At 45.0% G+C, this 13,414-nt stretch overlaps 1 protein-coding gene across 7 annotated transcripts in view; it reads left to right on the forward strand.

The window, feature by feature from the left end:
* Positions 1-1,336: 1,336 nt before the first annotated feature.
* Positions 1,337-13,414, forward strand: part of SBF2 (SET binding factor 2) — a 544,916-nt gene continuing 532,838 nt past the window's right edge. For 3 of the 7 annotated variants that reach the window (XM_063671920.1, XM_063671921.1, XM_063671923.1), the window contains exon 1: positions 9,958-10,158. In XM_063671920.1, the coding sequence (XP_063527990.1) occupies positions 10,104-10,158 (55 nt within the window). In that variant the 5' untranslated portion in view covers positions 9,958-10,103. Of the gene's footprint in view, positions 1,816-9,953; positions 10,159-13,414 lie in introns of those variants that run through there. The other 4 variants (XM_054439274.2, XM_054439275.2, XM_063671925.1 and 1 more) reach the window with 3 other exon arrangements.

A 13,414-nucleotide genomic window follows, 5' to 3' on the forward strand; every position in this document is an offset into this window, starting at 1 on the left:
GCACGGCCACATCCCAGTCTACTTTGAGCTTCACACCCACCCTTGAGTCAGGCAAGGAAGGTAACATTCCTTTTCCCATTTCAGCAGGTAGAAAATTCAAGCTCAGAGAGGGGAGGTATCTGCAGAGAGGAGAAGTCACCCTGCAGGTAGGAAGCAGCAGAGTCCCTACTCGGCCCGACACGCTAGCACGGCCGACTGGGGCGCGGCGTGGATTCCTCTAGGCTGGGGTCACCATCTTCTCAAGGGGCAAAGGAGAGTCCTAGCCCCCGCCCAAAGAATTTGTGCCTGTTCATGATGAATCACGCTAAACACGTTTGTCACCCGTTTGTGCTCTTCCATCACAGCTTCTTCTCTTTACTTCTCTCCTGGGGGCCAAACTGGGAAGGAAAGGCTAAGCCACGGGGCTTCCTGCTTCTTGCTTGTGGGTTTCTGGTGTCCTACTAACCACTCCTCTACTCGAATGTCCTGAAGCCCAGCGACTCGAGGGAGAGGCCAAAGGTGCGAGACCACTAGCCAAACAGGCTTCTAGTCCTCACCTCCCAGCAATTCGCTGTATGAAGGTGGGCGAGTCACGTCCCATCTCTCGAGTCCCCATCTTAGAGCGGGTCCCCAGCAGACCTTTAAGCTTCCTTCCTACTCTGCCATATGGCTCTGAGCTCCGGTGCAAAGGCGGCTGGGCAGTGGGTCGCGTGGACCTTGCCCAGAGTGGTCTGTCTGGGCCGCGCACTGCTGGCTCAGCTGCCTTTTCGCTCTCGGGACTCAACAGTGGACATTGCACCTGGGGAAGAAATGGCCGCGCGGAAGTTATTTAAGGACTCTTCCTGGAAGGAGTCACCTGAGCGGACCTGAATTCCATCTGAGGACAGAGGACAGATTCCGGGCCCTGACCCTGGCCCTGGTAAGGGGTTGGGACGCGGAGGGTTAGAGGAGTGCAGCGCGGCGCACTGGTCTGGATCCGGCCGCCCGGCTGAGCGCAGGGCAGTCACCGTAGCGGCCTGGCCGGGCGACGAGTCCGTCTGCTATTACTGCACGCCTGCTCGGTGACCAGAAGCCTCCCCAGCCTAACTATTGTTCTTCTCCCTTGTCTCCCACTTCCTTTTCCTTTCACTTTATCCTCTGCGAGTCAAGCTCTTCGCGCAGATCCAGGACTGGCTATCAGTCGCTCTGAGGATGCGACCTACTTGTCGCCAGCTTTCACTTGGTTCCACGCCAGGACAGGTTTTACTTTCATTTCTCCCGCGCTCCTCCGACTGCTGGGGAGGTCAAGGACAGCTAGGCGTCGGCCCACGGCCAGGGAAGGTCCCGTGGTCTGGACTCGTTCCTTCCAGTCTCCACCAGTCCTGGGGTGTGGGGCGGGGCGGGGGTGTTCGTTCTCCAGAGAACTCTGCGACTGTACCTCGCTGCCTCCTCGCTGCCCTTTACAAAAGCCCGTGATTCCGTGGGGAAACTGAGCTGTGGCTCTGCCAGGAGGATTGCGAAGCAAGTGCTCTTGGTTCAAACTCCTCTTTGAGCTGCAGGCGGCTTCAAAAAGGAAAGCAAGCCCAGGAGTGTAGGGAGACTCAGAGGCTAGGCTCTGCCAGCCTCGGGTGCCTACGCCAGCAACCTCTTGGCTGTGACAAGAATTCCTACCTGAGAGTCTTGGCAGCACCTTATCAGCCTGGTGCACTTTGCCGCTCTGGCACTTAGAGATCTGTCACTTGAGAACCAAGTCAATTCTTTAAGTAAAATCTTGGATTGGCAGCTCAAAGGATTTTGCTAGAAAGCCCCTATCTTGGAGTGTGAGTGTGTGCGCGCGCGCGCACCCCGCTTGCATGGGTGAGTAGCAGGGGCCAGAGTGCTCCCCAAAGCGTCGTGGGTTTAAGTCGAAAAAAGATAAGGAATTTGTTAAATCTGGGCATCTATGTTTTTTCTCGTGAAATCTCGAGTTTGTTTAATTAATCATCGTTAACGACAAAAAAAATCACTAGAATGCATTTCTGGTTCAATGGTTCTATGGAGAAGGAAATGCTGCAGTGGGAGCTCTGATCCTGGTGATTTATTAACATAAGTTGCATCCATTCAAGTGGCAGTGATTGTAGATTCACGTTGAGCAAGGACAGTACAAGGAAGGAAGGAAGTGAAGGAAGAAACATCTTTGAAGTTTCTGGCAAGAAAAGAGAAAAGAAAAAGAAAAAAAAAATCCTTGTTAATGAAGATCTACTTTTTTTGTGTGCTCCAGAATTTTAAAAGGTCAGATTATAAATAAACCTCCAAACCAATGTAATAAATGTGTACATCCTGACATTAGAGAGACATACATACACATATGCTAAAGGGTTTCTGCATAATGGTGTTTCAACTTCTTCACATTCCAATTGAATGATTTTTAGGCCCTACATCCAAGCCTGATTCTTAGTAAAGTTTGGAGTTTAAAAAAATATGTGGTAGTGGTTTCTCAGCTAGCACTGTGGACACAGTTCTTAAAGCCAGAGTGGCCATACTCAGGTCTTTCAGAGAAGCATTGAAAAATAATAAATATCAATGATATTAATAAGAATAACTAAAATGTGAGTAGCTAAGTGCATTGCATAATTATCTCAGATGCCTCCTTTATCAAACAGGAAATTTTATGATGCATTTATTATTAATATAGTTCAAAATGTCTTTTAAGCTGAGGACTTGTTTACAAAGTTCACTTGAAAACAAAGTTCAAGATGCATCCTGAAGTCATAACACAAAGTGATTTAGAGAAAGAACACAATCAGCCTTGTGGATTTGATCACTTACAAGGAGAAGTAAAGCAGGATACAAAGCCCAGGGCACTTTTTTGGGATCTCTGACTTCTCTAAGGACCTAATAAAAATATAGATCCTTTCCAGAAAAATGAACATGTACATAAACCAATTAAAGTATAAAATAGGCATACAGTTCCGGGAGGTTGACCAAGTTTAAAACCCTGACACAGAATAAAAAGCACTGTTTCCATATTTTAAATTTCTGTCTGGTTTACAGTGGTAAGGGCAAGGAGGACAGTTAACCTCCCTCTTTAGGGCATAATATTTTCCAGAGCATCGGCATAAAGAAAAGTAATGCGTTTGCTGCCTCATTTTTGTGCTCCTGTACAAAACAGGCAGAGAGTAATAGTTAGTTCTTGTACATGATAAAGCCAGAAGGCAAACCTCCCTGAAGCTTAAATAGGGTAAATTACTGCAGAACAAATGAAAGAGAAGAGATGGTCCAGTACAGTGGCTCGTGCCTGTAATCCTAGCACTTTGGGAGGCTGAGGCGAGTGGATCTCTTGAGCTCAGAAGTTCAAGACCAGCCTGGCAACACGGCAAAAATCCATCCCTACAAAGAAAAAAAAAAAAAAAACGAGAGAGAGAGAGAAGAGAAAGTAGTAAACCTAAAGAAGCTTGTTACAATAACACCTGTAACAGGACAAAATGAAATTACTTCACGAGAAATTTTTTACAGAGGGCACAATAAATGGCATTAATGAATGGATGATAAAAGAGATGATTAGGCCATTTGAATCATCCATAGCCAAAGAGAATGGTGTTAATGAGAGCAACCATCCTGCTACTTGTCTCCAGGTAGGGATCCTGTGGTATCAGATTAGAAACACCTGGAAAGAAGCAATTATTTTATATATGTATATATATGTATATTTTTTCTTTTTTCTTTTTATAGAGATGTGGTTTTATCATGTTGCCCACGCTGGTCTTGAACTCCTGAGCTCAAGAGATCCACTCGCCTCAGCCTCCCAAAATGCTAGGATTACAGGTATGAGCCACTGTGCTCAGCCAAGAAGCAATTCTGATGTATAAGCCTGAATGAATTGACAGTTTTTTCATTCTTTCAACAAATATTTACTGATAATATATTATGTACCCAGCACCGTGCTAAGTTCTCAACATACACTAATCACCAATGCAGTCATCAACAAACTTACCCTCAATGAGCTTACAGCCTAGTGACGTAGCCAGATATAAACAAATCCTTATCGGAATTATGTATTTACATGATTATAAACTGTGTTAAGTATTCTGAAGGAAAAAGCAAGACTAGGGGGATCTAATATTCCAAATGTAGGAAACAGCATGTGCAAACACTCAGAGATGGGAAAGAACTTGGTACATTAGAAAAAATGAAAGGAGTCCTGTTTGATAGGAGTGCATTGAATGATGGAGAAAAGAGGCCTGAAATGAGATTAAAGAAGTCATCAGGGTCAGAGCAAATAGGACCCTTTCTGACATGAAGATTTTGTACTTTATTTATGGTGACATGGAAAACTATTGACAGGTTTGAAGACAGGAGAGACATGATCTGATATACATTTATTTAAACGATCGTTTTGGCTATGGAATGTGGTAGATAGATTAGAAAGGCGCAAGAAAGGAAGCAGCACAGTGGTGGTACTCTGGAGAGACTGCAGAGAGTCTAGTCCCCCCATAATGTTTACTATACCCCCTCCCCACATACACATATTCATTCCATCCTAAAGTTCACCAGCTTCACTGACATGCACTCTGTTCAGTAGCACACGGCCTGCTCTCAGAAGAGCCCACACTTGGTGGAATGCTCTGCTGAAGCTGTTTTGAAATTCTCCAACATTTCTGAACAGGCAGTCTACATTTTCATTTTGCACTGGACTCCACATATTATGTAGCCAGTCCTGCTCATCAAACATGTGATCTAAGTAAAAGCAGCCTGTAAACTCTTACAGTACTTATCTATACTGTAGCTGCTAATGTCAGGGGTACTTCAAATGAATGTTAAGATTCAACCATTCATCTCATCACACATGTGACCGCAACTGCAGGACACTTTCTTTTTTTTTTTTTTTTTTGAGATGGAGTCTCGCTCTGTTGCCCAGGCTGGAGTACAGTGGTGCCATCTCGGCTCACTGCAAGCTCTGCCTCCTGGGTTCACGCCATTCTCTTGCCTCAGCCTCCTGAGTAGCTGGGACTACAGGTGCTCGCCACCACTCCTGGCTAATTTTTTGTATTTTTAGTAGAGACAGGGTTTCACCGTGTTAGCCAGGATGGTCTCGATCTGCTGACCTCATGATCCGCCCAACTTGGCCTCCCAAAGTGCTGGGATTACAGGCGTGAGCCACCGCACCCGGCCAGGACACTTTCTATGTCATCTATGAAGCTTTTTCTTTGCACCCCAAACACACGCTCAAGGTAGAAATGGTATGTTTGCTATACAAATTTAATTTTGAGACAGGTTCAATAACCTGCTTACTGTCCTTAACATTTACCTATATAGAAAGTTTGGAACCATCGGTGAAGCTGGGAAAACAGTTAAGAACCTATTGCAATAATAAAAGTAGAAGGTGATAATGGCTCAAACTAGTGGGGTGGCAGTGAGGGTGGAGAGAAGTGGACATATTTGGGAAGTAGGAACAATAGGACTGAGTGATGAATGTGGGGCTGAGAGGCAGCTGTCAAGGGTAACATTCATTAAATTTCTTGCTTAGGGAACTAAATGGTTGAAACTATAGCAATGGATCAGGGAATTTTCCACCACAGCGGCATAGTCTCCTTTGTTATGCTTTGGTAGAGACGATCTGAAGAGGCCCCAGCCCTGCCTGGTGACGTTTGCTCAAGTCTAACTCATACTGCCTCCTTAACTACTGTGGCTAACCACAGCAAGCACTTGAAATGACTGTACAGATCAAACCACTTACTCCGCAATAGCCCACTAGGGCAATGGGCTGATAAGCCTTGCTCACTGATAATTAGCTCCATTTTGTCTTTTTCTCATTTTTTATTTTATTTTTTTGAGCGGGAGTTTCGCTCTTGTTGCCCAGGTTGGAGTGCAATGGTGCAATCTTGGCTCACTGCAACCTCTGCCTCCTGGGTTCAAGCAATTCTCTTGCCTCAGCCTCCCAAGTAGCTGGGATTACAGGCACCTGCCACCATGCCCAGCTAATTTTTGTGTTTTTAGTAGAGACAGGGTTTCACCATGTTGGTCAGGCTGGTCTCGAACTCCTGACCTTAGGTGATCCACCTGCCTCGGCCTCCCAAAGTGCTGGGATTACAGATGTGAGCCACCGCATTCCGTCTGTTTCGTCTTCTAAAGCAAAAAAGAAAGGCATCTGCCAGGTACACATCATGATAGTGTTACATACCCTTCCTCCCTTCCTGCTCCCATCAGCCTTCAGGAAAACAAATCTGGGCTTGCTTTACTCTCTCTCTCTTTGGTGAAAGGTGATGGTGGTTATCGTTGGGGATGGTCTGGCTTTCAGCCAACCTCAGTAATCAGGCTGCCTTGTCAGGGCTTATCAGTTTCAACAGACTGGCAGCTGTTGGCTGAGAAGCAAAGCACAGCTTTAGTGTATACAAAATATGTTCACATGTATATACAAACACACAGTGCCTTTCTACATATACCTAGGATACGTTAAAATCTCTATGTGACAAAATGGGCATTTGCAAATGGACTGGAAGTCTACTTATGACAGTAACAGATGAAATATGCCTAAAAGCAGAATAGCATTTGATTCTAGGCTTAAAAACAACTAACCTTTGATTTTAAAAAAATAAAATAATTTAAATGAGTACTTGCAAATGAAATAAAAGCCAAGACATTTAAAAGGTAAAACGAGACCCCTTACCACTTACAAAATTAACTCAAAATAGGTCAAAGTACTAAATAGAAGAGCTAAAACTATGAAGTAAACAAGAGTAAATCTTCATCTCACCTTTAATATGGCAATAATTTTTTAGATATAACACTAAAAGCATAGAAACAAACTAAAAAATTGGACTTTATCAAAATTAAAAACTTTTTGAGCCAAAGGACATTATCAAGAAAATGAAGTCTGGGTGTGGAAGCTCATGCCTCTAATCCTAACATCTTGGGAGGGCTAGGTGGGAGGATTGCCTGAGGACAGGAGTTTAAGACCAGCCTGGGCAACATCATGGTACATTATCTCTACATAAAAATAAAATGAAAACTAAAATAAAAATAGGAAATATTTGGGGGGGAATAGGGCATAAAAATTTTAAAAAGAAAATGAAAAGACAACGTACAGAATGGGAAAATATCTGCAAATCATGTATCTGACAAGGAGTAGTATCCAGAATATATAAAGAACTCTTACAACTCAACCTCAAAAAGACAAAGAATCAATTAAAAAATGGGCAAAGGACTTGAATAGACATTTCTCCAAAGAAGATTTAGCAATGGCCAATAAATACATGAAAAGATCCTCAACATCATTAGTCTTTAGGGAAAGGCAAAACAGGACCACAATGAGATATCACTTCACACTAAGCTACAACAAAACATAAACAACAGGAAAACAAGAGTTGACAAAGATGCAGAGAAATTAGAACCCTAGTGCATTGCTTGTGAAAATGTAAAATGATGCAGCCACGGTGGAAAACAGTAGTAACAGAATTACTACTTAATCCAGTAATTCCAATCCCAAGAATATATCCCCAAAATTGAAAACAGGTACTCAAATACATGTACATGCATGTTTGCAGCAGCACTATTCACAATGCCAAAAGGTGGAAACAACCCATATGTCCATATGGGTTGTTCCAGATAAATAAAATATGGTATATATATATGATATGGTTTGGCTGTGTCCTCACCCAAATTTCATCTTGAATTGTACTCCATAATTCCCACCTGTCATGGGAGGGATCCGGTGGAAGGTAATTGAATCATGGGGGTGGGTCTTTCTCCTGCTGTTGTGGTGATAGTGAGTAAGTTTCATGAGATTTGATGGTATAAAGGAGAGTTCTCCTGCATAAGCTCTCTTGTCTGCTGCCTTGCTCTCCTTGCCTTCCGCCATGTGGAACTGTGAGTCAATTAAACCTCTTCTCTTTATAAATTACCTAGTCTCGGGTATGTCTTTATTAGCACCGTGAGAACAGTCTAATACAACATACAATGGAATATTATTGAGTCATAAAAAATAATGAAGTATTGATACTTCAATGTGATGCTACAACCTTGTACTGAATCTGCCTGTATACAAGCTGAGAACAATATACTAAATGAGAAAAACCAAGACACAAAAAGTCCACATATTGTATGATATGAATATGAAATATTCATAATAGGTAAATCCATAGAGACAGAAAGCAAATTGGTGATTGCCAGGGGCTGTGGGAGGGGGGAATGAGAATGACTGCTTAATGGTTGTGATGTTTTCTTTTGAGTGATGAAAATGTTTTGTAACTAGATAGACATGGTAGTTGTACAGCATTAGGAATGTACTTAATTGCCACTGAATTCTACATTTTCAAGTGGCTAATTTTATGATATGTGAATTTTACCCTATTTTTAGAAAAGTTGGGAAGGAATATGATAGCTGCCTTAAAAATCTATCATATGAAGATAGTTTTTTTTTTTCTGGATAGTTCCGGAGAGCAGAATCAGGGGAAATTACAGTAAGACAACTCTGAAATAATAAGGAAGAACTTTCTAACAATAGGGCTGTTAAACAGTGGAATGGGCTGCCTCCCAAGGAAGTAAGATTACTCTTTACTGAAAGTGATCAAGTTGGATGATGAGCTCTCAGGGGAGTTACAGAGAGGATTGCTGCATGGGGTATGACTGAAGGTTTTTTGTTTTTTTTTTTGGTTTAATTATTTTCAGGATCAAACTATCTTCCCTCCACGTTTGCAAATTCAGCTGATTCAGTTTTACCATTAGCAACTGACATAGAGGTCCTGGAGTTAAAAAGTATTCCTTCAGTTTCAGTTCTAGTGCAGCCCAACCCTCCCAATTTGTAGATCAAACAAGTGTGGCAGAGAAAGGGGAAATACTAAATTACAGCAGAGTAAATCTTCAGGAGCTGAGATGTCAACTCTCTCAGTTCAGAGTTGGAGCCATTGCGGCTTCCTGCTGGTCGTTGGGGAAAATCGCACATTTATTCATTTAAAATATTTGGTAGGCACCTACTACATACTAGACGCTTTGCTAAGAGGCCTTGTCTTATGTGTAAATATGAAGGATCAAACCCTCAATAGTGAGCAGTGATAAGCAACCACAAAGACAACTTCTAAACCACGGAGATTTCCAAAACTTTGGTCTACCACTTGTACAAATTCTACTGAAACCTCGTGAGATATTAACAAATGACAGAGTGAGTTCACCTGAATGTCACACCAGCCAAATTCGAAATGGTCAACACGAGGTTCAACAAAAAAGCAAGCGACTTTGATAATCCCGAGACGGAAGGACGGGACCATCTATTCATTTTTGTGCATGTTTGAGCAGGGAAGTTGGAAGTCCACCTGTTCGGGCTGCAAGAGCCCTGGGACCGCTGCGAGGGAAGCAAGCCGAGGCGTGCGGGGCTCCCCTGGGAGAGGCCAGCCCAGTTCGGGAGGATCCCGGGGATGCCGCGTTCCTCGGTGGAATCTGGCTCCCCCGGGCGCTCCGGGGGAAGCCCAGGCCGACCGCCCCCGGCCCACCCGGCATTGAAACCCGAGGCTCCTTGGAGGATTGCGCAAAAGCCTCTCCCTCCCCCGTCGGCTCGGTGGCATGTTTCTAAAATTCCCATCTACACAGCATAAACAGGAAACGTTCAGGAAAAAGCCCTGTCGATGCAAATTCCTTGCTTCCAACCGAGGGCGGGAGAATTTCATCTTTGGTGGTGGTGGGGAGCAGAGGAAGCAGCCAGCTTTCCAAGTGACCCCTCAACTCTCCACGTCCCTTCTTCCAAATCCAAGCAGAATAGAGAAGGCGGAAGGAAGGACCCCCTGCTTTAGGAAAAATAGGGAGGGGGAGGGGGCCGTGAAGCAGCATCCAGGCCTCAAAGTGAACCACCTCCGGGGCCGCGGTGGCGGCGCGTGGCGGGAACACGCCTGACCGCCCACTCCCCCAGCGCAGCAGTCCGCGGGGCCCGCGGAGGGTGGGGGTGGGCTCGCCGCCCGGGCTTGGGGCAGCCGAGCCAGCGCGGGTGGGGGCGGGGGAGGAGCGGGCACTAGGCGCCGCGCAAGCGCAGAGCGCGCCTCGGTTGTCAAACATGGCTGAAGCGCTGCCGCTGCTGCTACTGCCGCTGCAGGGAAAATGCTGAGCCCTCCCGGGCCGGGTGGGCGGCGGCGGCGAGGGCGGCGACGGGGACCCGCTTCCCGAGCGCGGCGGCGGCGGCCATGGCCCGGCTGGCTGACTACTTCATCGTGGTAGGCTATGACCACGAGAAGCCAGGTAAGGGTGTGGGGCGGCGCCGCCCCCGGGCCTCCCCGCCCCCCGGCCGCTGTCCAGTGGGCTCCGCGGGGCCGGGCGTCGGGGCCGGGCGTCGGGGAGGGCCAGGCCGAGTCTCGGAGGAGCGGGCGGTCGGCGTCCGGCCTTCTCGGCTGGGCTGAGCCTGGCGGTGGGCTTGGGGGCCGGCACGACGGTAGGGGGAGGGAAGACGCCGCGTCTGCCTAGCCCCTGGGTGCACCCGCTGGGCCGGCCGGAGGCGAGTTGGGGTCTCGCGACCCTCCCGCTGGAGGCTGCAGGGTACCCGGGGCAGAGCCCTGGGATTGGGCCCAGGACCGCAAGGCTGGGAGGGCGGGAGCCAACTGTGCTAAGTTCCTCGGGGATAAACTTCTGCCCTGCATCCTGAGTGAGTAACCAGTGACGCAGGGGGTTGTCCTCCTCGAAAGGAAGTGCTGAGAGTCCAGTGCTAACTCACCCCTGTGCTGTTGGGGGCCTAGTGACCTCCCCAAGGAACGCGTGGTACCAGGGAAGGGGAAAGGATTCTTTGCACTTTTACACCTTTCTAGGAAATGCTTCCTGTTCTTTTAGGACAAATGTGACGGTCACTTCACAGTGACATGACTTGTCTTTTAACTAAGGACAGCCAGCTGACCGCTGAAGGTGATCTTGTTTCACTTTAATGTGTTTTCATTGTTCTTTTTATTTGTCACAGCATTTTCTTCGTAAGGAACAACTGGGCAAATGCATTGTATTTTACACTTTAATTGACGGACTTACACAACTTAAGAGAATTCAGGGTTCATGCACGTTTATTTCTGTATTTGTATTCTTTTGTATTACTATGTAGCTAAGCATAATGTAATAACAAATTGAGCTGGGGAACCACTTCTGTTTTAGGGCAATTCTAGTCCCACATTTGCAAGGAATTTTAGATATCAGCTCTACAGCCCCTTCATTTTTCAGAGTTGCTGAGATTGTGTTTTTCTGATGGTTACAGCCATTGGTAGCTCAGAATACCATTGTTCTACCCACTCTTGGTCCACTGTCTCTTTCATTATTCCTCTCCTAAGAACTTCCTCTCCTTTAGTGGGAACCTTTCATGTTCTTTTCTCTTTCACCAGTCATGACCTGATGGAGGTCAATTGTTAAAGAGAAAGATTAAATTTTTAAACTTCTGGATCCAAAATTTTATTTCCTAGTAATTTTGCATAGTCTGATGTTTCTTTTCTATTAAGATTAAGTGTGGGAAATCAGTTTTTTAACCTTTAGTTTTTAGTGACATTGTTCCGCCCCCCACCCCCCACTTTTAAACAATTTTTTTTTTTTTTTTTTGAGACAGTTTTGCTCTGTTGCCCAGGCTGGAGTACAGTGGTGCGATCTTGGCTCACTGCAACCTCTGCCTCCCGGGTTGAAGCAATTCTCTGCCTCAGCCTCCGGAGTAGCTGGGATTTACAGGCGCCCGCCAACACGCCCGCTAATTTTTGTATTTGTAGTAGAGACGGGATTTCACCATCCTGGCCAGGCTGGTCTTGAACTCCTGACCTCGTGATCCACCGGCCTCGGCCTCCCAAAGTGCTGGGATTACAGGCTTGAGCCACCACGCCCGGCCAACAATGTTGAAACAATAACAGTCTTGCAAAAAAGTTGCAAGAATGGTACAAAAAATTCTACCTGCCCCCCGACAATTTGAGAGGAAGCTGTTGACCTGATGCCCTGTCATCCCAGAATACTTTAATGTGCATTTTCTGCAAACAAGAATGTTCTCCTACATGATCACAGTACAATAACCAAAACAGGAAATGAATAGTGATACAGTACTCTATCTAGTTCTCAGACTGGTTCAAGTTTTGTTGATTGTGCTGTTAATCTCTTTACTGGCAAAAGGATCCAGTTTAGCAATATGTGTTGCATTCATGTTATGTCTCTTTTGTCTCCCTCAATGTGGAACATTTCCTTTATCTTCTCCTGACTTTCATGACCTTGACATATTTAACAATCACAGGTCAGTCACTTTGTAGGCTGCCCCCTCAATTTGGGATTGTCTGTTCCTTCATGATTAGATGCATGCAATATGCAGTTGGGAAGGATATCACAGAAGTGATGCTCACTGCATCCTGTCAGGTGGTGCACAATTTCACTTTGTTTCATTGTTGGTTATTTTTACTTTGATTACTTGATATAAGTAATATCTGCCAGGCTTCTCCACTATAAAGTTAATACTTAATTGTTTTTGCCATGTACTTTGAAACTATGTAAATATCTTGTTCCTCACTAAACTCTTAATCATTTATTGACATCTACATGGAGTCTGTGTGTGTATTTAGTGGATTATATTCTGTTACTATTTGCCTTAGTCCATTCGGAAAAAGTCACTAGCCCACCTGCCCTAAGCACTGGCATTTGAGTGGGAAATAGGAGAGTCTAAGCACATCCAGCCGAAGTGAGACCAGAAAGGGGAGTTCGCGGATTATATTGTTACTATTTGCCTTAGTCCATTCGGGCTGTTATAACAAAAATACTTCAAACTGGGTGGCTTATAAACAATAGAAATTTATTTTTCACAGTCTGGAGGCAGAGAAATCCAAGATGAAGACTCTGACAGATTCAGTGTCTGGTGAGGACATGCTTCCTCATAGCCATGTTCTCACTTTAACCTCATATGGCTTAAGGGTCAAATGAGCTCTCTGGGGTTTCTTTAAAAAGGGAACTAATCCCATTCACAAGGACTCCACCACCATGACCTGATCACTTCCTAAAGGCCTCACCTCATAATACCATCATTTTGGGTGTTAGGATTTTAACATATGAATTTTGGGAGGGGACATACACATTCAGACTATAGCATTATTTATTTTGATGTTCAAATTGTTTTTTATTTGGCCAGTGAGAGTTTTCAGGCTGGCTTCTGTGTTCTTATGGTACATCCCCATCACTTTGAGAACAACTTTGTACTTTTTGGCACAAGAACCTGTTCCTGGCTCATCTTGTACTTTCCATGCCTTGGTTCTGGAATCAGCCATTTAGGGATCCCTGGTTCCTTTTAGTGGAGAATGACATTTGGAAGCTAAGATCTCAAGGCTAGTGTGTTTATTGCTGTTGGGCTGTTACTCCTTACAGGTCCTGTTAACGGTCAGGGCTGGTAAGTATAGGTATGTATGCATAAACATACATATGCATTTATATCTATATTTATTTATTATCTCTGTATATTGAAAACTATGAATTCATACTGATACCTCCAATTTCAGTCAAATAGTCCAGG

The sequence above is a fragment of the Pongo pygmaeus genome, chromosome 9, assembly GCF_028885625.2.
Source record: "Pongo pygmaeus isolate AG05252 chromosome 9, NHGRI_mPonPyg2-v2.0_pri, whole genome shotgun sequence".
NCBI lineage: Eukaryota > Metazoa > Chordata > Mammalia > Primates > Hominidae > Pongo > Pongo pygmaeus.